The sequence below is a fragment of the Myotis daubentonii genome, chromosome 1 (assembly GCF_963259705.1).
Source record: "Myotis daubentonii chromosome 1, mMyoDau2.1, whole genome shotgun sequence".
NCBI lineage: Eukaryota > Metazoa > Chordata > Mammalia > Chiroptera > Vespertilionidae > Myotis > Myotis daubentonii.
In genome coordinates, this window is record NC_081840.1 from 22,664,356 (window position 1) to 22,691,335 (window position 26,980).

At 44.0% G+C, this 26,980-nt stretch overlaps 1 protein-coding gene across 2 annotated transcripts in view; it reads left to right on the forward strand.

The window, feature by feature from the left end:
• ENTPD5 (ectonucleoside triphosphate diphosphohydrolase 5 (inactive)) overlaps positions 1–26,980 on the forward strand; it is a 36,233-nt gene that overhangs the window by 458 nt on the left and 8,795 nt on the right. The window contains exons 2-11 of one of the 2 annotated variants that reach the window (XM_059690766.1): positions 12,062–12,341; positions 12,983–13,062; positions 14,713–14,856; positions 17,950–18,025; positions 18,302–18,337; positions 18,658–18,746; positions 19,057–19,136; positions 20,237–20,298; positions 21,884–21,985; positions 22,657–22,797. In XM_059690766.1, the coding sequence (XP_059546749.1) occupies positions 12,125–12,341; positions 12,983–13,062; positions 14,713–14,856; positions 17,950–18,025; positions 18,302–18,337; positions 18,658–18,746; positions 19,057–19,136; positions 20,237–20,298; positions 21,884–21,985; positions 22,657–22,797 (1,027 nt within the window). In that variant the 5' untranslated portion in view covers positions 12,062–12,124. The remainder of the gene's footprint in view (positions 1–12,061; positions 12,342–12,982; positions 13,063–14,712; positions 14,857–17,949; positions 18,026–18,301; positions 18,338–18,657; positions 18,747–19,056; positions 19,137–20,236; positions 20,299–21,883; positions 21,986–22,656; positions 22,798–26,980) is intronic. The other variant, XM_059690772.1, reaches the window with a different exon arrangement.

The window sequence follows — 26,980 nt, forward strand, 5'->3', positions numbered from 1 at the left end:
CTGGTCCTTTAAATACACTTCCTCATGTTGTGACCCAACCATAAAATTATTTTCGTTGCTACTTCATAACTGTAATGTTGCTACTGGTATGAGTCGTCATGTAAATATCTGATACACAGGATGGTCTTAGGCGACCCCTGTGAAAGGGTCGTTCGGCCGCCAAAGGGGTCGCGACCCACAGGTTGAGAACCGCTGAAGGGATGGCGCCCCATAGCGGGCTTCTGGGGGCGACACCTGTTTTTGTGAGGCGGTGGAGGACTTTGAGGAGACGGTGGTTGGCGTGAGGCTGGCAGCCTGGGCCGGGCAGCGCCCGCGGGCCTCCTGCAGCCGGGCGAGGAAGCCGGTGCTGCCACCTGGAGGCCGCGCGGCCTTGCGGAGAGCCCTGGCGTCGGGTCCTCGGCCCGTCCGGTCCTGTCCGGCCCGGGTGCCTCCTTGCTGGTGTCTCCTGCGGCCGCAGCCCCTGTTCCTGTAGTTGCATGAAGTCGCAGGCTCTCGCTGCGCCCCCTGAGCACACCCGCGGGAAGGAGCTCTCCTAAGCTTTGCTCTTTTCCTGGGAGGAGCGCTGGGACTAAGCCTCGTTCCTGCGAGCGCGTGAGTCATTAGGCAGAGAGGGGATTCTGGACAGGAGTCAGGAAACTTGTGCTTGAAGCTCAGCGGTGCGACGTCCTCCATTTCAAATTTGATTTAGCATTTCTTTTAAAACGTCATTGTGCATCGTCCCTCCCCATTTCCCTGGGGAAAACTTAATGACCGACACCCTTTCCAGAGGCCTTTGACCTCTGGTGCGCTGCCACACCCCCCTTTTTTCCCACTTACTTAGTTTCAGTTTCTGAATTCTGTGGTCAGAGGGAACATGCTGATTTGTTAGTGAGCACTGAAAATCTTTTGAGACGTACCATCAGCTAGCACCATCGTGGCTTACTCTGTTTTTGGTGCATTGTCCCCTCTTTTGTATGTCACACTCCAGTGGGTCCACGGTGGAATCCAAGAGGTTTTCTCTTGGTATGGAATCTATAAAGTTATGATTCATTTCGTATGTCTAAGGTTCTGAAAGTGCACTCTATTGATAACCTGCAGAAAACGGGTAGGGCATCTTCTAACACAGGCTATATTTGGAATGCATTCTAAAAATTAGTAACTAATATGAAATTCAGTTCAAAACTTTCGTTGTTTATTCATAAGTTTACAGACTCATTTATAAACATGAAAATTTGATTGTAACATGATTATTTCTTAATATGAGCACAGTAGTTTCTACTTGTCTTTTATAGTATGTACTTTATAGTTATTTTATCATACAGCATCTTTTTATTGACTATTAGGTTGAGTTTATAGTTAGAACCATTGAGATATGAATATGACTAAGAGAAATGTCCAGATTCTTAGTGTAGTAGAGGTAGTTCTAGAATATAGTCTTCTGAACTTCCACATTCTCTGCCAAAAAACTTGATGTTATTATTGTCTTCCTGTTAGTAAGATATATCTGATGGTACAAATAGTAGAGTAGGAAGTTGCAGGTTAGCAATTCATCTGGTAGCATTTCCTTCCTTAATTTCTGGTAGTTTTACTATGAAATGTCAGTGTTGTTTTGCTGAATAAACCTGCCTTGTTTCATTGTTTAGAATGCTAGGCTTTTATTATTATTTTTTTTAAAAAAATTTTATTGATTCTTTACAGAGAGGAAGGGAGAGGGATGAAACATCGATCAGCTGCCTCCTGCACACCCCCTACTGGGGATGTGCCTGCAACCAAGGTACATGCCCTTGACTGGAATCGAACCTGGGACCCTTCAGTCTGCAGGCCAGGCCGATGCTCTATCTCAGCCGTGGGCAAACTACGGCCCGCGGGCCGGATCCGGCCCGTTTGACATGAATAAAACTAAAAAAAAAAAAAGACCGTACCCTTTTATGTAATGATGTTTACTTCAAATTTATATTAGTTCACACAAACACTCCATCCATGCTTTTGTTCCGGCCCTCCGGTCCAGTTTAAGAACCCATTGTGGCCCTCGAGTCAAAAAGTTTGCCCACCCCTGGGTTGATCCCTGGTCAGGGCACATACAAGAATCAACCAGCCAATGCATAAATGAGTGGAGCAACAGACCTCTCTGTCTCTCTTTCTTTCTCCTCCTCCCCTCCTGAGTATTTGGTGCTCTACTATCTGACCTCAATTTGCCTTTCCAACTTTATTTTCTACAGTTAGTCAAACTGATCTGTTTATTATTCCCCAGGGACTCCCATCCCCTATCCTTTTTTTCCCCCATCCATGTCTTGATTTATATTGTCTGCCCTCCTCCCCCCAAAAGCACTCCTCTCCTGTCCTAATTCCCCTTCTCAGATACCACCTCTTTCACAAAGCCTCTGATCATCCCAGCTGGAAGTAATTTCTCCTTGCTTTGAAATCTCAGAACATGGTAACTGCTACTTATTCACATTTTAACTTTATAGAGGTATTTTTTTCCTGTTTAGTCTCTTAAAGGGCAGGTCTAAGATGGTTCATCTTGTCTGCTCTACTTGTGAATAGCATTAGGCAACTGATAAGTTCTGGAGTGGCTAAACGAATGAATTAATATCTGAGTAAATAGGCTTCCTGGAATAGTACTCCTATCCATGGGCTGGGGTGGAGGGTAATGGGGATTTGAGGGTATGATACTTGCCATAATAAGATCCTGAGAAAGGGGTACTCTCTGCCCAATGCTCCTGCAGATACCATTAGCCCAATTGTACAAGTCCATTCAGGACACATTGACTGACGCCTGACATGTTCCAGGCTCACTACTTGGCTTGAGAAATACAAACAATATCATGTACTTTCACCTTAGGCACCCTTCAGATAGATAGCAAGATGTTCCAGGACTCTGGCCGTTGGTATTTGGTATGGAGGTGCCAAGTCATATCCCCAAGTGAGGCAGTGCTCACTGCTGAAATCTGTCACAGATTTGCCTTATTAGAACGACATTGGCTTGGCTCTGCTTGGCTAACTTATGCTCTTGGTTGGTTTGACTAATCCATTCCCATAGTTTAGAAATTTTATCCCAGTTACATTTTAAACTTGATTTGTGTTTAATTTTTAACTTTATTAAAGCCAACTTTACTGTGGAGCTCAGAAAAATTGGCAGTGGGTACTTTTACATTTCACTGTTTTCAGACTTTCCAGTGGACCTTTCTAGTCATCTTTCCCATTTTATTATTTTCCACTGTTGGGAAATACTGTGTCATTTTATTTAAGTCGATCAATAGTGATACTTGCTTAGGGAGGAAATAGACATACATAACAGTCAGGTGTTGTTACCATGGTATTGTACATGTAAGAAAAACAAGTCCACTCATTTTGAAACATTTCAGTGTCTCAGAACCATCCTTTCTCACACATGCCCTCTATTCTGGTGCACCTTTATATTCCAGTCATTCAGTTGAACTCTTTTAATACTTGAAGCTCTCAGAATTCTTTTTGTGTCACTTCACCACTTAATTTCTACCTCTGCTTTAGGACTCAGGCCTCTCATCCCTTAAGAAACCTACCACTCCCTTCCCACCTCAATCCTTCCCCTTTTAGGATGAGTTACTTGCCTCTTATGTCTGTTTCTGTCACACACTGTGCCTCTTTCAGAGAACTTACCGCAGTACATTATAGCTATTAGTTTACTTGTCTGTTTCTCCTAGCAAGCTGAAGTCTCCCCAATAAATGGGCCTATATCTGATTCCTCTTTTGTATCTAGAAGTTAGCACAGTGTCTGTTATATATTTGATACTCAGTAAACGCTTATTAATTAGACAATTCAATGCCCAGCTTTCTCAACTCATTTCAGGGATGGAAGCTATCAGGAGTACTATTAATTTCTCTATTATTGGGCTGTGTTGTAAAAACATGAATTAGTAAGGAATTAATAACATTACATAGTTACGTGTTTGTAATTGTAAAAATAACATTATTAAATAACGTTGTAAAACATTTATTAGTGGGCAATTAATTTCTTCTGTAAAAAGAATACAGAATTCAGTTCCTGAGCAACTTCTGTCCTATAAGCAATAATCTACCAGTTGGCACTTAACTATCAAAAGTAGATGAAGCAGACTATTGTGTACCCAGAAAAAAGGTGGATAAGGGAGGAGTGAAGGATAAAGAAGGGAGTGAGTTAGCAAAATGCCACACAGTTACTTGCAAACTAGCACAAAGGTGAATGTGCTTCATGAAGGTAGCTTGACTCAGAAGGGCTGAAATAGGAGCAAAGAGCAAAAGGCAACCACCGGTGAAAGCAAGAATTCACAGGGAACAGGCAGGCATGCGAGCAGGTGAGCACCCAGATGGGACATGGGTCCTGTGGGATTGTGGCCTCTCAGGCTCTGAGTGACAAGGAGGGAGGGAACCTAGAAGTGAAGCTCTGGAGAGGCAGACAAGGGAAAAATAGTGTTTACTATAGAGACAAAGATACACTGAAAAGACTTTAGAAGGAGATGAGCATAGTGACAAACACTGGCTGGCACCAAAGTCTCAATGAAAAGAATTGAAGATGGGGCTTTGTTGGGAGTGAATAGGAGATAGAGAGCAAGAGATATTGAGAAGACCAATTCTGAAAGTAGTGGATTTAAATAAACTGATATGTACTCACCAGTTTAAACAAAATAAACCTGACTATGTACATTATTTTCAGTAGCATCTAAAACTTTAATATAATTGACACATTTGGAGAGACAATCCTTCCTTAGAAGTTTGGAATCTTGGTCTTCCAAAGAGGGTAGGAAATCTCCTTTTGGAAAGAACTCAGCTATTCTATTCTTCTTAAGTGGGTGAGATCCAGTCCTTGAGCTGTTGAACACTGTTCTTCCCTTCAGAGTATTTATTCAACACCTACTTTGTGGTCGCTCTGTTCCAGCACCAAGAACACATCAGTGAACAAAACAGATATTCCTGTCCATGTATAACTCACATTGGGAAAGGGAAGAGGTAGTTGGGGAACAGAAAGTATGAAAAAAACAACAACACACCCAAAATAGTAAATTATATAGTGCATTAGAAGATGAGAAGTGCTATGGAGAAATATAACAGGGAAGGAAGGTAGATGTGTATGTGACTGGGTGGGTTGCATTTTATAGAGTGGACAAGGAAGGTCTCACTGAGAATCTAATGGCAGTTGAGCAAAAACTAAAGCGAATGAGCAAGCTGTGCAGCAGGCTGGTGTCATGTAAACAGGACACTATTCTATGTATTCTAAATTGTAAACCTTTCTATTACCATTCTTAAAGTAGCTAATTTTAAAAAATGAGATTAGAAGTGGTGTTAGAAGGTGGGAATGAGAGCAAAAGAGGCGTTTTATGTGTTCATCCTTTGCTGTCTTTAATGTTTAGTTTTACTAGTACACTGAACACCTGGTATGACTCTGCAGTTTTCACTCCATGAAAAAAGGATACCTAGTATGCTTTTTTTTTTTCCCTTTGAAATCTCTTTTGAAAAACAAATTCTTGCTTAATGGAAATAGAAGATGGAGAGGTTTTTCAGAAACAACAGTAATAGAGAAAATATGAATGAGCCCTGAAGAAGCTGCTGTACATCAGTCATGGAGATGGGGGAAGACTGGTTACTGGAAAGTCCCTAAATACACTTCCTGGGGAGGAAAGGGATCAGGTATTGAATATGGTTTGAGCTCTGGACAAGGCCAGGATCTGTTAGTGCTCAGAGAATCCTAAAGGTGGTTTCTGTTTTCAGTTACTTAGATTGATCTACATGACCAGCTTATTTTCTGTAAAAGAATCATCAGCCAAAGGGAGTAATTTAAGACGTGAGTATGAATCTGGCCAGGCATCTGCCCTGGTTTCAGTGGTTGATTTCATGGGATGAAGTTTCCTTTGTGTAAGATTCTAAAAATTCTCCTTTCCTAACCAATAATTCTCATCTTAACTCTTCAGCCTTGAAGAGTGTTCATACTGATAATTCTAACTCTGCCTTTGTAGTATCTCAGAACAACTCTCTTTTAAATAGTTTAAAATTCCAAATGCAATTAATTTTAATTTGCTTTTATTTTATGTGTCCCCTGTGGAGAGTGATACATTTTGATATAGAAGATCAACAAACTTCAGAATGATTGAAAATCCTCACTCAGTATTCCAAATATACCGAGTATTCTATTAGAGATAAGGGGACTGGGAAATGGGGACTTTGGAATTAGATCTTGTTTAACCAGTAACTATGGCTTATACCAGGTGAATTTCAGAGATTAAGCTGGATAAGAAAACCCCCCAAAAAACTGTTTTGGCACATCAGAATGACAACTAAACTACAGAACAACCATCATTCAGAACCATCTGAAATCTAGCTGAATGGCAATCCTACAACTAGGGATTTAAAGCAGAAGCCACAGTAAGACTGGTAGTAGGAGTGAGACAGAACAGGCTGAACCCACATCCATGTGTAATGGATAAAAATTGGGAGGAGTATTTTGGCTGCAGAGGTCCCCCCTGAGAAGCGAGGGGTCCCAGCCCCACACTCGGCCCCCCAGCCCAGGGTTCTAGTACCTGGAAGAGAGATTCCCATGACTTCTGACTGTAAAAACCAGCAAGGATTATAGCTGAGTGAGATGGAGTATTGCCTCATAAAGGGTTCACACTTGGACTAACTTGGTCTCACTCCCTCTGAGCTCCAGTGCTGGGGCAGCAGATTGAAAGGAACCAGGGACTTACGGGGAACTAAATTATCTGACATTAGGGCAAGAGTTTAGGGGACAGCTTTCTTCCCGATGAAAGTGCCGGCAGAGGCCATTGTTCTTTTTTGGAGACCCCCTCCGCAGAGACAGTAGGAGGGAGCCATATCTGAGTTTTCCATCAACCTGGCTCACACTGTTTGCCCCACCCGGGTGATTCCTTGAGACCCCACCCAAATTGTTTCCAGTGGCTTTTCCACATGAATGGTCTGTTTTGGCTTGTGCTTCAGATTTTCCTAAAATCTCTCAAGCAGCATCTGGCCTCAGTGTGCCCCATACCTCTCACTAAGTGGCCCCAGGTCCAGCACTAGTAGCAGCAGCCTTGGTTTGCAGCTTGGTCTCATCAGGGCACCTCCAAGCCCAGCACAAGTAGCAGCCATCTGCAAGTCACTTTGTAGCTCATGCTGCGTGGCCCCAGGCAGAGCACAGGCAGCAGCTGACCTTAGCCTGAACTTCCTGGGAGGCCCAAAGTCAGTGCACCCAGTGGACAGCTTCAGACCACATTGCAGCACCACCCAACCACCTCCACATGTGGCACACTTCAGAGGTGGACTCAGCAGGCACCAAGCCCTGCTGAGTAAGTCTTGCTCTGTGAGGTGGGCCCTGCATAGCTGATCTTCCATGGTTATTGGTGGTCACAGCCAGTCCTTGCAGCTGATTGGCCTGGGGGATAAATCCCTCCCATTGTTGTACATACAGCAGTCAAGGCTCAACTACACAGGAGGGTGTACACAGCCCACCTGGGGCTGGGGTCGGAGAGTACAGTGTGCCGCAACCTTTTGCGGCGGGGGTTCAGGATCTGAAGAAGGGGCTGACGCACAAATGAAAACACTAGACAAGAAATATGAATTTAGAAGGCATGGGGGGCCAGATGGAGACCTGATCTTGGAGAGGCACACTGAAACCTGGCCTTATCCGCTTTTTATTCAATTTTAGACACACATCTTGCCCTCAGTAAAGCACAGCAAACAGGTAGCAGACAAACCGTCTCTAAGGTCAATAAACGTTAGTAAAAATCAATAAGCTTCAGCAAACATTTACTTTGAGGCTGTTAAGTCAGGAATTTGCTTCGAGCCACCACTATCTCAACACAGCCTTGCTAACGTCCAAAGTCCATTTGGTGCACTCTTATGATAGTATTGGGAAAGTGGTGGCTTCCTGCATCAGTGCACCTAGAATGCCCAGCTCAGGTGAACAGGGAGGCTGTGCCACTGGACACTATAGAACACCTAGTACATAAGGCCACTCTACCAAGTGCGGGGGGCGGGGGGGGGGGGGGACGATCTTGCAGCTCTACCTAATAGAAACAAACACAGGGAGGCAGCCAAAATGAGGAAACAAAGAAACATGTTCCAAAGGAAAGAACAGAACAAAACTCCAGAAAAAGAACTAAACAAAATGGCAACAATCTATAGATGCAGAGTTCAAAACACTGGTTATAAGTATGCTCAATGAACTTAGCGGAAACTTCATCAAAGAGGGAAGAAACATAATAATGGAGATAGAAAACAAAAAAGAACCAGTCAGAAATGAAGACTATACTAACTGAAATGAATACATTATAGGGAGTCAACAGTGGAGTACATGAAACAGAGAATCAAATCAGAGATTGGGAATGTAAGGAAAGCAGAAAACACCCAATCAGAACAGCAAAAAGAAAAGAGAATTACCCCCAACCAAAAATAAAAATGAAGATAGTATAATGAGTCTCAGGGACAACTTTGAATAATGGGAGTGCTGGAAATAGAAGAGAGAGAACAAAAAATTGAAAACCGTTCACCTGGTGTGGCTCTGTGGGTGAGTGTTGCCCTATGAACCAGGAGGTCACTGTTCAATTCCCAGTCAGGGCACATGCCCAGTTTGTGGACTTGATCCCAGTGTTCGGCATGCAGGAGGCAGCTGATCAATGATTCTCTTTCATCATTGATGTTTCTATCTCTCCCTCTCCAGTTCTCTCTGAAATCAATGAAAATAAATTTTTTAAAAAGAAATTGAGGCCGAAACCGGTTTGGCTCAGTGGATAGAGCGTCGGCTTGCGGACTGAAGGGTCCCAGGTTCGATTCCGATCAAGGGCATGTACTTGGTTGCGGGCATATCCCCAGTGGGAGATGTGCAGGAGGCAGCTGATCGATGTTTCTCTCTCATTGATGTTTCTAACTCTCTATCTCTCTCCCTTCCTCTCTGTAAAAAATCAATAAAATATATTTTTTTTAAAAAGAAATTGAGCCGTAGCCAGTTTTGCTCAGTGGATAGAGCATCAGCCTGTGGACTGAAGAGTCCCGGGTTTGATTCCGGATTTTGGTCAAGGGCACGTGCCTCAGTTGCAGGCTCCCGGCTCTGGTCAACCAATCAATGTGTCTCACATTGAGGTTTCTCTCTGTCTCTCCCTCTCCCTTCCACTCTCTCTCTAAAAATCAATGGATGGAAAAAATATCCTCGGGTGAGGAGAAAAACAAACAAACAGAAATTGAAATTCTATTTGAAAAAAATGACAGAAAAACTTCCCTAACCTGGTGAAGGAAATAGACAAACAAGATGAATCCAAAGAGGCCCACACCAAGATGCATGATAATTAAAATGCAAAAGGTTAGCCGAAACCGGTTTGGCTCAGTGGATAGAGCGTCGGCTTGCGGACTGAAAGGTCCCGGGTTCGATTCCGGTCAAGGGCATGTACCTGGGTTGCGGGCACATCCCCAGTGGGAGATGTGCAGGAGGCAGCTGATCGATGTTTCTCTCTCATCGATGTTTCTAACTCTCTATCTCTCTCCCTTCCTCTCTGTAAAAAATCAATAAAATATATATTTTTTAAAAAAAATGCAAAAGGTTAAAGACAGAGAATCTTAAAAGCAGCAAGATAAAAGCAGTTAGTTACCTAGAAGGGAGTTTCCATAAGACTGTCAGCTGATTTCTCAACAGAATTTTGCAGGCTAGAAGAGAATGGCAAGAAATATTCAAAGTGATGAAAAGCAATGACCTACAACCAAAATTACCCAGAAAAGCTATCATTTATAATGGAAGGAGAGAAAAAGGGCTTCCTAGACAAGAAAAAGCTAAAGGAGTTAATCACCATCAAACATTATTACATGAAATATTAAAGCGTCTTCTTTAAGAAGAAGAAGAAGAAAGATAAAAAATAAACAATCAAATCACATATCTATCAACAATTGAATATAAAAAACAAGATAAACAGAACAGAAATAGACTCATAGATACAGAAAATATTGTGATGGTTGCAGATTTGGGGATGGCTGGGAGGATGGGGGGAAAAAGGTGAGGGGATTAAGAAGTACAAATTGGTTGTTGCAGAATAGTAATGGGATGTAAATTATAGCATAGGAAATATAGTCAATAATATCCTATTAACTGTGTATGGTGTCATTTGGGTATGAGATTTATCAGGATGATCACTTAGTAAGTTATATAAGGTCTAGTCACTGGGATATACACCTGAAACTAATATAATATATAATTTTGTATGTCCACTATAAATGAGAAGTAAAAAAATGATTTAAAAAATGTTTGGAGCAAAGTACATAAGGGGCAGTTAAGGAAGCCTTAAATGTTAGAGAATAGCCCTGTCCAGTGTGCTCAGTGCAACGAGGCATGCGGCCCATCGGCCTTGAGTTTGACATGCTTGGTAGAGTGTTAGCCATGCACGTAAGGTTCTCAGGTTTGATTCTGGTCAAGGGCCTGTACCTGGGTTGCAGGTTCGATCCCCAGCCCTGGCCAGAGCAAGTGCGTGAGACAACCAATTGATGTTTTTCTCTCACTATCTCCACCCACTCCTTCCTTCCCTTCCACTCTCTCTCTAAAAAAAAAAAAAAATCAATGAAAAAAAATATTCTCAGGTGGGGATTAAAAACTGTTAGAGGATAGATATAGCATTCTTCGTTAATACCAGGGGGAAATATAGCCTATTCAGGAGACATTTTTCTGTGTTACCTTACTCTAGGTTTCCATCATCAATTGTATTCAACCTATCATAACACAAATTCAAAACAAAGAATGCTGAGCACTATCCTGAGTTTTATGCCTCTGCTAAGGACACATTAAGAAGTATAGGCAGTAACTTGCCATAAGGGAGGCACTTTGGAATCAGGGGAAAAGAAAGGTTGGCAAGAGTAAAGACTGTTTTCTGAAAAATCTCACCATTGCCCTAACCAGTTTGGCTCAGTGGATAGAGCGTTGGCCTGTGGACTGAAGGGTCCCAGGTTCAATTCCAGTCAAGGGCACATGCCTGGGTTGTGGGGCTTGATTCCCAGTAGGGGGCATGCAGGAAGCAGCTGATCAATTATTCCCTCTCATTATTGATGTTTCTATTTCTCTTTCATCCTTCTTCTCTGAAATCAATAAAGAAAAAAAATCTCACCATTGACCTGCTTTATTACTTTCAACAAGTTATTGAATGTCTCTGTGTTAATTTGTTCGTCTGCCCTAAGTTCTTATGGGGATAACATGTCCTGAAACCTGTGAAGGATGTTTTAAAAACCATAATGAAGAAAAGAAAAGAAAAAAGAAAAAAAAAACCGTAATGACCTATTTAAGTGTTTTATTTATTATTATTATTTTTAAAAATATATTTTTGTTGAGTTTTTACAGAGAGGAAGGGAGAGAAATAGAGAGTTAGAAACATCGATGAGAGAGAAACATCGATCAGCTGCTTCCTTCACACCTCCTACTGGGGATATGCCCGCAACCAAGGTACATGCCCTTGGCCGGAATCGAACCTGGGACCTTTCAGTCTGCAGGCCAACGCTCTATCCACTGAGCCAAACTGGTTAAGGCCTATTTAAGTGTTTTAAATTAAGTTGATTATTTCCTTGAAATGTGGTTGCATGTGCAAGCCAATGTCAACATTGTTGGTCACAGTGTCAGTCCAATGATCTGATTTTTGAAGGTTGGGAACACCCTGGTGCTGGGACTTTATAACTCCTTTGGAACGTTATAACTTTATTTTCAGAAATTGAAACTTCTTATAGCAAAAAGAAGAAAGAGAGGTAGCAGGGAGAGAGGGTTAGTATATGATCTAAAGACAAAGTTGTCAAAGTGGAGAGAATAAAATTTGACTACAATAGGAGCAAGGTGTCAGAGAGAGCTTTTGAATATGTGAGATCCACCCTAAAATTAAAAGCAGAGCTTGGTTAAATATATTTTAAAATCCAAATTTCCTTTTGCAACCAGATAGCCTTCAGAAAAGGTCCTAAGAGTCTGTGTCACCCTGGTCTATCTGGTTGTTCTGGTTATTAGAAATAGAGAAGAAGGAGCACCTTAGGAAAGGGGTGGTACTTCTACGATGGGTGTTTCTTCTTTTACAGGTGCAAACAAAAAGGCCACTTGATCCAACCTTGCTTGTCTTTATCCTATAAGCCACTGCAGGTGTTTGAGCGGCACTGCTTCTACAACAAAGACTCACCACATCTTGGGAAGAGAATGGCCACTTCCTGGGGAGCAGCCTTTTTCATGTTAGTGACATCCTGTGTTTGCAGCACTATCTTCCACACAGACCAGCAGACTTGGTTTGAGGGTGTCTTCCTGTCTTCCATGTGCCCCATCAATGTCAGTACCAGCACCTTGTATGGAATTATGTTTGATGCAGGGAGCACTGGAACACGAATTCATGTTTACACCTTTGTGCAGAAAATAGCAGGTAAGTGCAACTGGTACCCTCACCAGAGTCAATAAATCCATACTCTAGTAGAAACAAATGTACTGAGAGTGTGTAATGTGCATTATAGAATCTTATGGCTACTGAATGTCTTTCTTCAGAGAACATTTTGGACTATAATTGAGTACATAATGTTTAATTCAGTGTGAGATTAAGAGGGATCTGGGTTGCCTGTAGTTTGAAACCCATGTGTCCAAGAAGTATAGCTGAAATTTGTCTTTCCTTTTCTTGAAAGGTGGTTGATACTTCCGGGTGCAGAATATTGAGGTAGTCTCGAGAGAAGGATCACTACCATCCTTGGAGAAGGGGAGAAGGGACCCTGAAGTATAATTTTTTCTGAATTTCCAGGGTTTCTGTCTTCAGGTTACATATAAAGTCTAGGGAAAGGAGTAGGAACTAGGTGTCCACCAGAGAAATGACAAGGGGACTCTCAGGGATTGCCTATCATCTCTGTCCTCCTCAATACTCCTGCAAGCCATTCCTCACAGGGGGGATCACCTGGAACAGCTCAGGAAATAGCAGGTTAATCTAGGAGGTTGTATGACACACAGCCCAGTATCAGAAGCAGCCTAACTTTTGGTAATCAGCCATCTCTCTTCTGTTTTAATCCCTGGACAAAATAGGACAGCTTCCAGTTCTGGAAGGGGAAATTTTTGATTCTGTGAAGCCAGGACTTTCTGCTTTTGTAGATCAACCTAAGCAGGTGAGTTGTTTTTTTTTTTTTTTATAATTATAATAAGATGTTTAGATTCTCAATATCTTGATAATTTCACCACACAGCTGCTGTTAAATAACTCGTGCTGTTCACTACTGATACTGAGGTTATGTGTGAGATTGGTTTTCTGTCCTCTGCTAATCTCCTGGATAACAGAAATTTTATATCCTGAACTCACTAGGGCAGCCGTGGGCAAACTACAGCCCATGGGCCGGATCTGGCCCGTTTGAAATGAATAAAACTAAAAAAAAAAAAAGACCGTACCCTTTTATGTAATGATGTTTACTTTGAATTTATATTAGTTCACACAAACACTCCATCCATGCTTTTGTTCCAGCCCTCCGGTCCAGTTTAAGAACCCATTGTGGCCCTCGAGTCAAAAAGTTTGTCCACCCCTGCACTAGGGATTTGGTGGAAGGAGGCTAGAATCTCTTTAAGAGATTGCTTCCTTTGTATTTACTGTTTAAGATTTTTATTTGAAGCCATCAGCTGCGTTGATTAATGTAGATGCAGAAAATGGACATGAAGTTCTATAGGGTATGAGATATACCCTATATCTCATGACAATTTAGGGAATGTAGACCCATTGAACTCCTTTCAGAACACCATGATATAGGACAGACCATGCCTATACTCTGGAAATTAGGCAAGAATATATGATGAAAAATCTTTGGTGGCAGAGGATGAATGGTTTTGTGTGTTTCACATTGGGGCACCCACAACATATGCAGCACCCAGTGTGTCAGAGGCCACATTAAAATATAATAATTCAGAATAAAATAGAATGTTGAACTTTGGTAGCAGCTGTAAAGATATTATTCAGTGTCTCAAGCATAATCACTAACCAAAGGAAAACCTAATGCTAAAAATAGTTTGAACTTGAAGAACTGAGAAGATGCTTATTTTCTCAGCTCACTGTTTTGAAATGGCAAAAATGCCAGAACACTAGGAGCTCTTGAAAGCAACTACTTTATAAAAGACTGATTCGACATTTAGAGAAGAAGATTGTGTTATGGTTGCTATTAATTATAATGATTATAAGAGGAAGCATGTATCAGGATAGGTGTTTACTCAGGGAAACAGAGGATTTAAAATAATGCTTTTGAATTAATCATAAATTGAGCATTACTGTGTATCATGCATGTAGATGTCAGTGATGTAAAAATGAACCTGACATATTCTGTCCTAATGGAAATAATATAAAGTGTAGCATAATAACAGCTACAGCTGGCCTTTGTGTGGAAACTACATACAGTCTGCCTCATTAATGTACACAGCAGTTTGTGGTGGTGTGAGGAATCTATCCCATCTCACAGCAGAGGAAGCCAAGTCCAGGAAGCCCCTATGGTAGGCACAGGGTTAGCAAGCAAGCCTTCTAACTCCCCATTATGTGTTTCCTTCACTATATTCAACTTTTTGGCCTGAAGCTAATTTATATGAGACACAAAATAGCAATCAATTAAAATGACCACACTATAAAAGAATCATTTTTATTACTACTTAACCAAAATGAAATGGATTCTCCTTCAAAGAAGCCCATTTGTCTAGGTTTCTGCTCCTACAGAAACATGATGAGGGAATATACAAGTGCCACCATATGGACTCTTTACTGCATGAGCGGCTCTTCTCTTTTTGAAGGGTGCTGAGACTGTTCAAGAGCTCTTGGAGGTGGCCAAAGACTCAATCCCCCGAAGTCATTGGAAAAGGACCCCAGTGGTTTTGAAGGCAACAGCGGGACTGCGCTTACTGCCAGAACAGAAAGCCCAGGCTCTGCTCTTTGAGGTAATATTTGAAATCATCTGCATCTTGGGTAATTCTTTTTAGCCTATATAAATATTTTCTTTATGGGTTTAAAGCCCTCTGGCGTGTTAACCTTTAGTATTGCACCATTGCTAAAGCACTGTGGTGACTTTGGGCTCTTTTGTAGCTAATTATTTACATTTCAAAATATTACTCTTGAATTTATAGAGTTTTTCCTAAAAAATTTAAAGCACTTTCTATCCATGATGTTCTTTTTAAAAAAAATATATTTTTAGCAATTTTTAGAGAGAGAGGAAGGGAGAAGAAGAGAGAGAGAGAGAGAGAGAGAGAGAGAGAGAGAGAAAGAGAGAGAGAGAGAGAAAGAAACATTGATGTGAGAGCAAAACATAGATTGGCTGCCTCCTGTACGCTCCCTACTGGGGATCAAGCCCACAACCTGGTCATGTGCCCTGACCAGGAATCAAACTGGCAACCTTTTGGTGCACTGGAGACCACCCAACCTAATGAGCCACACTGGCCAGGATCATGATGCTCTTAATTTTCTAGACTTATTACAGCAGAATTGTTTTTAATCAACTTTAATGAGAAATAACTTACATACAATTAAATGTATCAATTTTAAGTATACAGTTAAATGAGTGTTGACAAATACATATGTTCCTTGTGCCCCTTTGTAGTCAATTTTCCCCTCCAGTGAAACCAGGCAGCCACTGATCTGCTTTATGTCATTATAGATTCGTTTTGCGTGTTCTTACATTTCCTGTAAATGGAGTCATACAGTTTTATATTTCCTTTTTGTGTGTGTCTTACTTTTTTCTCTCAGTATAAAGGTTTTGAGAAGAATCATGGAATTGTAAAGTATGAAAGATTTTTAAAGATATCTATTTTATCACTCATTCAGATCAAAACTAAGTACAGAGAGTTTTAAAAAACTCAATATTTTAAACATTGTACATTTTATTATACAAAAATGTGTAAATTAATAAGATTAATAATATTTAATATTGTGAAGAATATATGCAGAATCCCAAAAAAAATCACAGCAAAAAAATGATTCTGTATTTAGGTGTGTTATTTCAGTCTTATAAGTCCACTAGAGGCTGATGCACGAAATTTGTACAAGAGGCTTGGCCCTCGTAGCCCCAGCTTCGTCCAGAAGGTCGTTCCGCTGTTCTGCCATTCAGTCGATTTGCATATTACCTTTTATTATTATAGATTCTCCTATGACTGTCAGTACAGAGGGCTTAAGTCCCTTGCCCAAGGACAAACTGCCTGGAATGTCCTTATGAAAATCTGAATCCCAATTCTTCATTCATTCATCCATTCATTCACTCATTTATTCATCATATAAGTGCTTTACTATGTACTGGGCACTGGTGAAGTGGGGCATAGAGCAGGGAACAAAATAACACTGTCCCTGTCTTAATGGAACTAACATCCTAGTTTCCAAGACAAAATGAACAAGTCAATACAAAGTATGTCAGGTACTTTAGAAGCTATGGAGAAAAAATAAAGCAGGGTAAGGCAGATCGGAATGCTGGTGGTAGTGTGAGAGAGATGCTATTTTAAATTGGGTGGTCAGGGAAGACCTCATGGGTAAGATGCATTTGATCAGAGATCTGAAGGGAATGAAGAAACAAGCCATGTAAAACGTTTGTGAATGTAAAATATTCCATACTAGAGAAATGGGTGTAAAGACCTAAATCAGGAATGTGCTTGGCATGTTCAAGGGACAGCATCCAGGGTAGGGTGGCTAGAGGAGAGGGAGTGACGGAAGGGAAGTAGGAGATAAGTTCAGAGAGGTGGGAGGGGTTTATCATGTAGGGCATCAAAGGCCTATGTAAGGACTTCGGCTTTTTCTCTAAGAAGGAAGCCACAGGAGGGTTTGAGCTAAGGAGAGACATAATCTGATGTCTGTTTTTAAAGCACCACTCTTGGCTGCAGTGTTGAGAATTAATTGTGAGCAGAGGCATGGAGTGGAGAGGGCAAGAGCAGAAACTATGTTTATTCCTGTTTGCTTATCTGTCTTCCTAAATGCTTGTTTATGGATCACTTAACTGACCTTTCCTGGTTGAAACAGTGTTCAGAGGTCACTGCAAGAAGTGTTTTTGTCCTGTCAGAAATGAAAACAACCAAGACTAGAATTTTTCCTATCTCTATTTGGGACCTCTCCCTCCCCAACATGATAATCATATAAAAATAAGACATTACACCCGCATTATTGACCTATATTTATGGAGAGTCAAGAGCATTTGCGTAAGCTCTTCATTCTCATCTTTAAAATAGAATAAGTAAATTCAAATTTGGGATCTCTCTAGACTCTTTTGAGGCCCTAGCCATGTGCCAGGATTTGATAGGGGCTGGCAGCAGAGTTCTTCCGCCCAGGGACATGAGCTCCTTTACCACTAAGGACAAAAACTAGAATTTGATAGGAGAGCAGCAGAAATTTTATTGTAGTCTAAGGAGCCCCCAGGCCCAACTCTTCTCTACTCTCCAAGTTTATCTGCTAATCTAAGAAATGGAGTGGGAAGGGGTCCTCCTAGCTTCCAGTACATATCCAGGTAGAATTAGTCAGGTGTTTTAAAAAAATTACAGGATCCTGATTTGAGCAAGGTCAAATGTATGCCCTTTCCTAGGTCCCGTTCACCTATAAATGTAGATGATTTGGTTGCGATTTATTTTAAAGTCAAGGGAATCCCTGTGTTTTCTTTTTACAAGAAACCACTAATAACTTGCTTAGTTCCTTCTCCAGCTTTTTTTTTCTTTTTAAAATATATTTTTATTGATTTCAGAGACAGGAAGGGAGAAAGAGAGAGGGATAGAAACATCAATGATGAGAGAATCACTGGTGGGCTGCCTCCTTCAGGCCCCACTACTGGGGATTCAGCCTGCAAACTGGGCATATGCCCTGACTTCCTGGTTCTTAGGTTCATGCTCAACCATGAGTCACACCGGCCGGGCCTTTTCTAGTTTCTTTAGGGAAAATGAATGAGTTCTAAGATTTTATTTAGGGAAAATGAAGAGAGTAGTTTTCTAAGCCTTTTAGGTCATACCCAAAATATGGAAATCTATTTTATTGCCTTAGGGAATTCAAATTTTTTCCTTTTTCTCTAGGTAAAAGAGATCTTCAAGAAGTCACCTTTCCTGGTACCAGATGACAGTGTTAGCATCATGGATGGATCCTATGAAGGTGGAGAGGTGTTGATATATGTTCTAGAGGGAGAGGGACAGGGTTAATAAAAGATCTGATTAAAGGACTGTGAACAGGATGGGGGTGCTGAAGAAAAAGGAACTAAGGGGAAACAAATAAGCCTAGAGGAATGGAATAGCAGGAAATGGTAGGATGGGGAGAAGGGACGTGTGCGCTTTAGACATGAACTTTAGAGAGAAAAGAGAACAAAGATGGGGCCCGAGAAGAGAGGGAAAGTGCTCTGTGATGTAATCCTTGTTTCTCTGTCTTTTTTAGGCATATTAGCTTGGATCACTGTGAATTTTCTGACAGGTAATACATTCTCAAGTGTATCTTAAGATTTTGACTGGGTTTCACACAGGGTCACAGCAAAATTACCTTTCTTTTTTCCTGTATTATTCTTTCCTTTTGTAAAAAAGAGGAAAGGAAAGACAGGATTTAGTGTTTATAACCTGCCTTCAAGGCCTCAGCTGCAGCAAGAGTCCTTCGTGGTTAACATTTGCCTGTAATCCGTGGGGGTAGGGAGCAATGGAGTGTTTATGGAATTCCTCCAGAGCAGGAGAGAAATTGCAGACCAAGGAGTATTGGGCTGTCCAGGAGCAGAACATTTTCAAACTGGCTCTCATCCACAGGTCAGCTGCATGGCCACAGTCAGGAGACTGTGGGGACTCTGGACCTGGGGGGAGCCTCCACCCAAATCACATTTCTACCCCAGTTTCAGGTGAGTCATTACCATGAAGGTTTGGTTAGCAACTCACTTGGCAGGCATATCATGGTGCTAGGAAAGTGGTGCCCTATTTTTAGGCAGCAGCTCCACCACAAATAGGCTGAGTAGAATAAATTAATAACTGAGTGGACTTTTCTTTATCACTGCTCAGAGTCCCTTTGCTTCCTCATGTCATATGAGATTAGCAGTTTAATCTGTCTTCGTCATCTCTTGTTTTCTGGGGGAGGGACAGGGATGGTGGTGATGACATCCTTAGAATAATCACAGATTCTAAATAGCCTTTTTGCTTTTTTTTAATTTTCAGAAAACCCTGGAACAAACCCCTAGGGGCTACCTCACTTCCTTTGAGATGTTTAACAGAACTTATAAGCTCTATACATATAGGTGAGGAGGGGGACAGGGAGGAATAATATTTCATGTAGTATGAGCCTTCTCACTTTTTAAAAAATATATATTTTTAATGATTTCAGAGAGGAAGGGAGAGGGAGAGAGAGATAGAAACATAAATGATGAGAGAGAATCATTGATTGGCTGCCTCCTGCATGACTCCCATTGGGGATTGAACCTATAACCCGGGCACATGCCCTGACTGGGAATCAAACAGTGACCTCCTAGTTCATAGGTCTACACTCAGCCACTGAGCTATGCCAGCCGGGCAAGTCTTCTAACTTTTTTTTTTTAATTTCTAAAAAAAATATATTTTATTGATTTTTCACAGAGGGGAAGGGAGAGGGATAGTTAGAAACATCAATGAGAGAGAAACATCGATCAGCTGCCTCCTGCACACCCCCCACTGGGAATGTGCCCGCAACCAAGTTACATGCCCCTGACCGGAACCGAACCTGGGACCCTCCAGTCCACAGGCCGATGCTCCATCCACTGAGCCAACCGGTCAGGGCTCTTTTAACTTTTTAAAGCTTTTTCACATCTATTATTGCATCTGACAAGCCTTACATGGTCTTTACCAGTCCCTGAAGGCCTATTACCTGAAACTCAACCCACTTACCAAATGCCAAGGCAAGCATGTCAAACTTGTGGGTCTGACATGCTTGTACCAAGGAATCCAAGGATTTATTCATTCTTGGCTTCCAACATATATGACTTAAAGAGTCAAAAGTTTTCTCTATAAAGAGGACACTCAGTAAAAGCTCAGCCAAAGCACTGTGCCAACTCCATTGAGTTTGCCTTCAGATGTTCAAAATCCAGCCTAGGATTTGATCACAGTGAGTCTGGGAGCTAAGATGAGAGCTTTTCTGGGGATGGTTCCCAGGGTGGGACCCTAGGCAGCGTCACTATCTCTGACCTTTAAGTCATAGCTGCGGAAAGTAGTTACTGCAGGGCCCTGATCTAAACTGTGCAGAAATTACCACTTAGCCACACTAGATGAATAGGTTACAGAGGAACCATGTTACTTTTGAAAGAGGTAGCTTTAGGCTGGAGGACTTCAGGACCAGCATGAAAGTAGTCAATCCTGTATTTTACAGTTACTTGGGATTTGGATTGAAAGCTGCAAGACTAGCAACTCTGGGAGCCCTGGAAACAGAAGGTTCGTCTGGGTACCTGTGCTGGTTGGGGTTTGGTGAGAGTGAACCCAATCCTCAGCTTGCCTTTTCCCTCCCTTGGCAATGATTCTGTGGAGGAAAGAGTTATGCTAAATTAGGAAGCACCTATATATATAAAAACCCAAGTGACTGGTTGATCAGTCGACCAGTAGGTATGATGTGCACTGACCACCAGGGGGCAGGTGCTCAACACACAGGCATGAAAACATGGAACAGACTGAAGAATCTCAGGGGGAAGGGGGGCGGGGGAGGGCGAGAAGAGATTAACCAAAGATCTTATATGCATACTACAGGCCCCGTGCACAGATTCAGTGTACGGATTCTTGCACCGGTGGGGTCCTTCGGCCTGGCCTGCAGGGATTGGGCCGAAATTGGCAGTCCGACATCCCCCTAGGGGTCCCGGATTGAGAGGGTGCAGGCCAGGCTGAGGGACCCCATCGGTGCACGAATTGGTACACTGGGCCTTTAGTATGTTATACAATGGACATAATAATGGCAAATTCTTTTTTTCCTTTATGAGTTCAGATAAGTTTTGGTATGCATTATTAGTCATTTCTAGAATAAGGTCTGTTTGTATGGGGCAATAGCCTGTGGCCAGGAGGCTGAAGTATCTGCAGAAATTCAAGGCTCAGAGAGCAAATTTAGTAGGAGCTTACTCAAGCCCTTGGCTTTACATGGGAGATACAGATGCAGAAAAATCCACTTGCAGGGTGGAGTAGCTGAGCAGCTCCATTCACCGCCTCACAGGTGGTAGAAGGGTTAAAAGCTTGGCTGTTTTTTTAACCGAATCTTTTTCTTCGTATGTTTTTATTTATTTTTTGAGAGAGGAAAGGAGAGGGAGAGAGAGTTATAAACATCAATGAGAAACATCGATTGGCTGGGGATCAAGCCCACAACCTGGGCATGTACCCTGACCAGGAATCAAACCAGCGGCCTCTTGGTGCATGAGTTGATACTCAACCACTGAGCCACATGGGCTGGGCAAGAGCTCAGCTTTTGCGGTCAGGTAGAATTGGGTTCAGTTTCAGTTTTGTGATTTGGGGCAAGTTAGCTACCTTTCTGTGCCCCTTTTTCTCACCTTAAGTAAGATTTTACATTTAAAGCACTTTGTATTACTTTGCAATAATAGCCAGTAAGCTATTATTGTGGTGATGATTGTATAGCATTTCAGTTTATAAATGCGTTTCCTTTAAGCCTCATAACAACCAATGAGAAAAGTAGAACAGTATTTCTCACCCCCACCCCTTTTTTTTTTTTTTAGAAAGGAGGGAACTTATTCCATTGTAGGTTTGGGATTTCTTACAGATGTGATGAAAGCCATGGATCCTTCCAGCAAATGCACATATGACAGAAATGTGCTCATAGTTTTAGGGGCTTCACCAACACCATGAAGCCCGTCTATGAACCCTTGTTAAGAATTCCTGTCCTAGGATGTAGTCATGGAACCAATTTAATATGATTGGAAAGCCCAGCCACCTTGGTGATTACTTTCCACCTTAGTGGCTTCTTGCTTGCCTCCCTCTCTCACATCCTTGCCTCTTACTTTGTGGTCTGGTGTTTTCCTTTCAGGAACTGAGGGACATACTTTTCGAAGTGCCTGTCTACCAAGATGGTTAGAAGCAGAGTGGATTTTTGGGGGCGTGAAATACCAGTATGGAGGTATCCCAGAAGGCAAGTGATGTTTTTTCACTGGTTGAAATTATTTTTACACTTGAAGTCTGGAGAAGTTCCATGTGAAACTTTTTACGGAGCTCAAGAGAAACTTGCCATATTGCAGAGACTCATTGCAAAGAGATATTGGTATGCCTCCAAGACATAGTGGGAAGTGACAGTGAATAGCTGTCATTCTGTATCCTGCTCTTTCCCTGGCCCAGTGTTGTGGATTCATTAGACCTGGGGTCTCATGCATTAAGGGTCTCTGCCCTCAGCGGGATGAAACTGAAAATTGAGATGATAGGGAGAATAATTCACTTTAAGTTTTATAAAAGGCATAGACCTTGAAATCAAGGAAGAACTTGATTTTTCTAGTAAAGGAAGCAGGCAAGCCTTCTAGCTACTTCTCATAAGCACCATGAAACATACTGTGAGGCAGCAGCTCTAGGCTGACTGGGGCTGTTTCTGATGAGCACACGTCAGGGAGGGCGCTTCATAGAGAAGCAGGTGCCTTTCCTCCAGACGGCGAGGCTGTGGAATTTCGCTCACCTCTGTGAGCCTTTTGTCCTGCGCCTCAGCTGTCCTTGTTTCCTCCTCCTGTGTCCTCGTTGGCTCCAGTAGCTTGTCTCAGAGAGTGGTCCTTCCCTGTCATTTTTCTCACCGTGTCCCTGTGCACTTTGCCCTGGCAGGGGAAGTGGGCTTTGAGCCCTGCTATGCTGAAGTGCTGAGGGTGGTCCAAGGAAAACTTCACCAGCCAGATGAGATCCAGAGAAGCTCCTTCTATGCTTTCTCTTACTACTATGATCGAGCTGTTGACACACACATGATTGGTAAGTTCACTCCAGGTGTCAGGTCAGGGAGGACATTGGGCAAGGCTCTGGTGGGAAAGGGAGAGGGATTCTCTGAAACGCTTGGTCGGAGGTGATCATCCTACTCTTCTTCAGTGCTGGTTGTTGAGTGGCGCTAGTTACTCGAATGGAAGGGGGCATATGATTGAGAATCTTTTAGAGCTAGAAAATGGCCTTAAAATTTTACATGAAGTCTTTTTTCTTTTTTATTGAGGTATAATTGACATAAAATAAAATGCACATACTTTATTTTTTATTAAAATACTAGAGGCCTGGTGCACAAAAATTTGTGCACTCGGAAGAACGGGGTCCCTCAGCCCGGCCTGTGCCCTCTCGCAGTCTGGGACCCCTCGGGGGATGACCACCTTCTGGCTTAGGCCTGCTCCTCGGGAGACTGGGCCTAAGCTGGCAATCAGACATTCCTCTGGCAGCCCGGCAGCACTTGGGAGATGCCCACTTACCAGCAGGGAGCAGACCTAAGCTGCAGTCGGACATCCTTAGCGCTGCTAAGGAGGCAGGAGAGACTCCCACCACCACTGCTGTACTGGCAGCCATCAGCCTGGCTTGTGGCTGAGCAGAGCTCCCCGCTGTGAGAGCGACTGACCACCAGAGGGCAGCTCCTGCATTGAGCGTCTGCCCCATGGTGGTCAGTGTGTGTCATAGTGACCAGTCATTCCCAGTGTTTCTTCTGTTAGGGTCAGTTTGCATATTACCCTTTTACTATATAGGATAGAGGCCTGGTGCACGGGTGGGGGCTGGCAGGTTTGCCCTGAAGGGTGATCTGGATCAGGGTGGGGGTCCTGCTTGGGTGCCTGGCCAGCCTGGATGATGGGCTGGTGGCTGTTTGCAGCTGGTCACACCCCCTTCAGGGTGGGGGTCCCCACTGGGGTGCTTGGCCAATCTGGGTGAGGGGCTGAGGGCCATTTTCAGGCTGGCAGGTGACTGAAGCTCCCAGGCTCTTTTTTTTTATTTTATTCTGGGATTTATTTACCTTCTATAGCTATCACTGGAGCTGAGAGCCGGCTCCAGCTCTGAGGCTGTGGCTGGCTGAAAGCAGGCATCTGGGTTTGTTTAGCTTCTATAATTGAAACTCTGTTGCCATCACTGGCGCTCTAAGCTCTGACCCCGCTGCTGGCTGAAAGCAGGTTTCTGGGTTTGTTTGGCTTCTATAATTGCAACATTGTTGCATCTGGAGCTCAGAGCTGGGCTGCGGCAGGCAGGGAACCTTGGCTTCCTCTGTCACTGGAGCAAGCAAACCTCATGTTTGCTTCAGCTGCGTGGCTGCCGGCCACCATCTTGGTTGGCAGTTAATTTGCATATCTTGCTGATTAGCCAATGGGAAGGGTAGCAAAGTTAGGGTTAATTACCATGTTTCTCTATTATTAAATAGGACTAGAATCCCAGTGCACAAAAATTTGTGCACTCGACGGGGGGGGGGGGGGTCCCTCAGCCCGGCCTGTGCCCTCTCGCAGTCTGGGACCCCTTGGGAGATGTCCACCTGCTGGCTTAGGCCCGCTTCCCAGGGGGGATCAGGCCTAAGCTGGCAGTCAGACATCCCTCTGGCAGCCCGGGAGCCCTCAGGGGATGTCTACTTGCCAGCGGGGAGCAGACCTAAGCTGCAGTCGGACATCCTTAGTGCTGCTAAGGAGGTCGGGGAGGCTCCCGCCACCACCGCTGTGCTGGCAGCCATCAGCCTGGCTTGTGGCTGAGCTGAGCTCCCCCTGTGGGAGTGCACTGACCACCAGGGGGCAGTTCCTGCATTGAGTATCTGCCCCCTGGTGGTCAATGTGTGTCATAGTGACCAGTCATTCTCAGCCGTTCTGCTGTTAGGGTCAATTTGCATATTACCCTTTTATTATATAGGATAGAGGCCAGGTGCACAGGTGGGGGCAGGCTGGTTTGCCCTGAAGGGTGTCCCGGATCAGGGTGGGGGTCCCGCTGGGGTGCCTGGCCAGCCTGGGTGAGGGGCTGAGGGCCATTTTCAGGCAGCCACACTCACTACAGCAGTGGCTATTTAAATACAGTTCCTCATGTTGTGACCCAACCATAAAATTATTTTTGTTGCTACTTCATAACTGTAATGTTGCTACCATTATGAATCATAATGTAAATATCTGATATGCAGGATGGTCTTAGGCGACCCCTGTGGAAGGGTCGTTCGACCGCCAAAGGGGTCGCGACCCACAGGTTGAGAACCGCTGCCCTACAGGGTGAGGGTCCCCACTGGGGTGCCTGGCCTGCCTGTGTGAGGGGCTGATGGCTGTTTGCAGGCTGGTCAAGCCCTCCAGTGGTGACCCTCACCCCATGGGGTGTGGCCAGTCTGGGTGAGGGGCTGAGGGCTGTTTTCAGGCTGGCCACACCCTATTCAGAGTGGGGGTCCCTACTGGGGTGCCTGGCCAGCCTGGGTGAGGGGCTGATGGCCGTTTTCAGGCTGGCCACGCCCTCCACCCCCCCCACCACCCTCCGCCAGCCAAGCTCCCAGCCTCTTCTTTTTTTTTCTGGGATTTATCTTCTATAATTGAAACTTTGTAGCCTTGAGTGGAGCCCAGGGCTGTTCACGGGGGAAGCTTGGCTGCTCGCTCCTGCTCTGTGGCCGCCCACCATCTTAGTTGGGTTAATTTGCATACTCAGTCCTGATTGGCTGGTGGGTGCGGCTTGTGGGCGTAGCTTGAGCACAGCAGAGGGACAGTTAATTTGCATGTTTCTCTTTTATTATATAGGACTAGAGGCCCGGTGCACAAAAATTTGTGCACTTGGGGGGGGCAGGGGGAGGATCCCTCAGCCCGGCCTGTGCCCTCTCGCAGTCTGGGACCCCTCAGGCGATAACGACCTGCTGGCTTAGGCCTGCTCCCGGGTGGCAGAGGGCAGGCCCAATCCCTAGGTGCAGCCCCCAGTCGGGCTCAGAGCAGGGCTGACTGGGGAGTTGGGGCGCTGCCCCGTCATGCACAGAGCAGGGCAGATCGGGAGGTTGCGATGCCACCCTCAGAGTAGGGCCGATTGGGGGGTTAGGGCACCGCCCCCTGTCACATTCAAGGCAGGGTCGATGGGGAGGTTGTGGCACCACCCCCTGTAACGCACAGAGCAGAGCCAATCAGGGGGTTGGGGCACTGCCCCCTGTTACTCACAGAGCAGGGCCCATCAGGGGGGTTGGGGCTCTGTACCCTGTCACACACAGAACAGGGTCGATCAGAGGGTTGGGGAGCTCCCCCCTGTCACGCACAGAGCTGCAGGGCGATCAGGGGGTTTGGGCGCTGCCCCCTGTCATGCTGATCCCGGTGCCGGGAGGACTCACGGCTCCGCTGATCCTGGTGCTGGGAGGCATATTACCCTTTTACAATATAGGATAGAGGCCTGGTGCACGGGTGGGGGCTGGCTGGTTTGCCCTGAAGGGTGTCCTGGATCAGGGTGGGGGTCCCCACTGGAGTACCTGGCCAGCCTGGATGAGGGGATGATGGCTGTTTGCAGCTGGTCACACACCCTTCAAGGTGGGGGTCCCCACTGGGGTGCCTGGCCAGTCTGGGTGAGGGGCTGAGGGCTGTTTTCAGGCTGGCGGGTGACTGAAGCTCCCAACCTGTCCTTTTTTTCTTTTTTTTTAATTCTGGGCCAGCTTTAGCTCTGTGGCTTGGCTCCAGCTCTTAGGCCTCGCAGGTATCTGGTTTGTTTGGGTTCCATAATCGAAACACTGTTTCAACTCCAGCTCTGAGATCCTGGCTGGCTGAAAGCAGGTTTCTGGGGTTTTGTTTAGCTTCTATATTTGTAACAATGTTTCAAACTGCAAGCTCAGAGGCCGGCAAGGCAGGTGGGGAACGTTGGATTCCTCCATCACTGAAGCAAGCAAGCCTCATGTTCGCTTCAAGCTTCCTGGCTGCCGGCCGCCATCATGGCTGGCAGTTAATTTGCATATCGCCCTGATTAGCCAGTGGGAAGGTTAGCAGAGGTATGGCTAATTACCATGTTTCTCTTTTATTAGATTAGATGGTTGACATAATATTAGTTTCAGGTGTACAAAATAGTGATTCAACATTTATTTATATATATCTTACAAAGTGATCTCCCTGTAAGTCTAGTAACCATCTGTCACTGTGCAAAGTTCTTACAATATTGTTGACTATATTTCCTGTGTGGTACATTACATGCCGGGATCTATTTATTTTATACTGGAGGT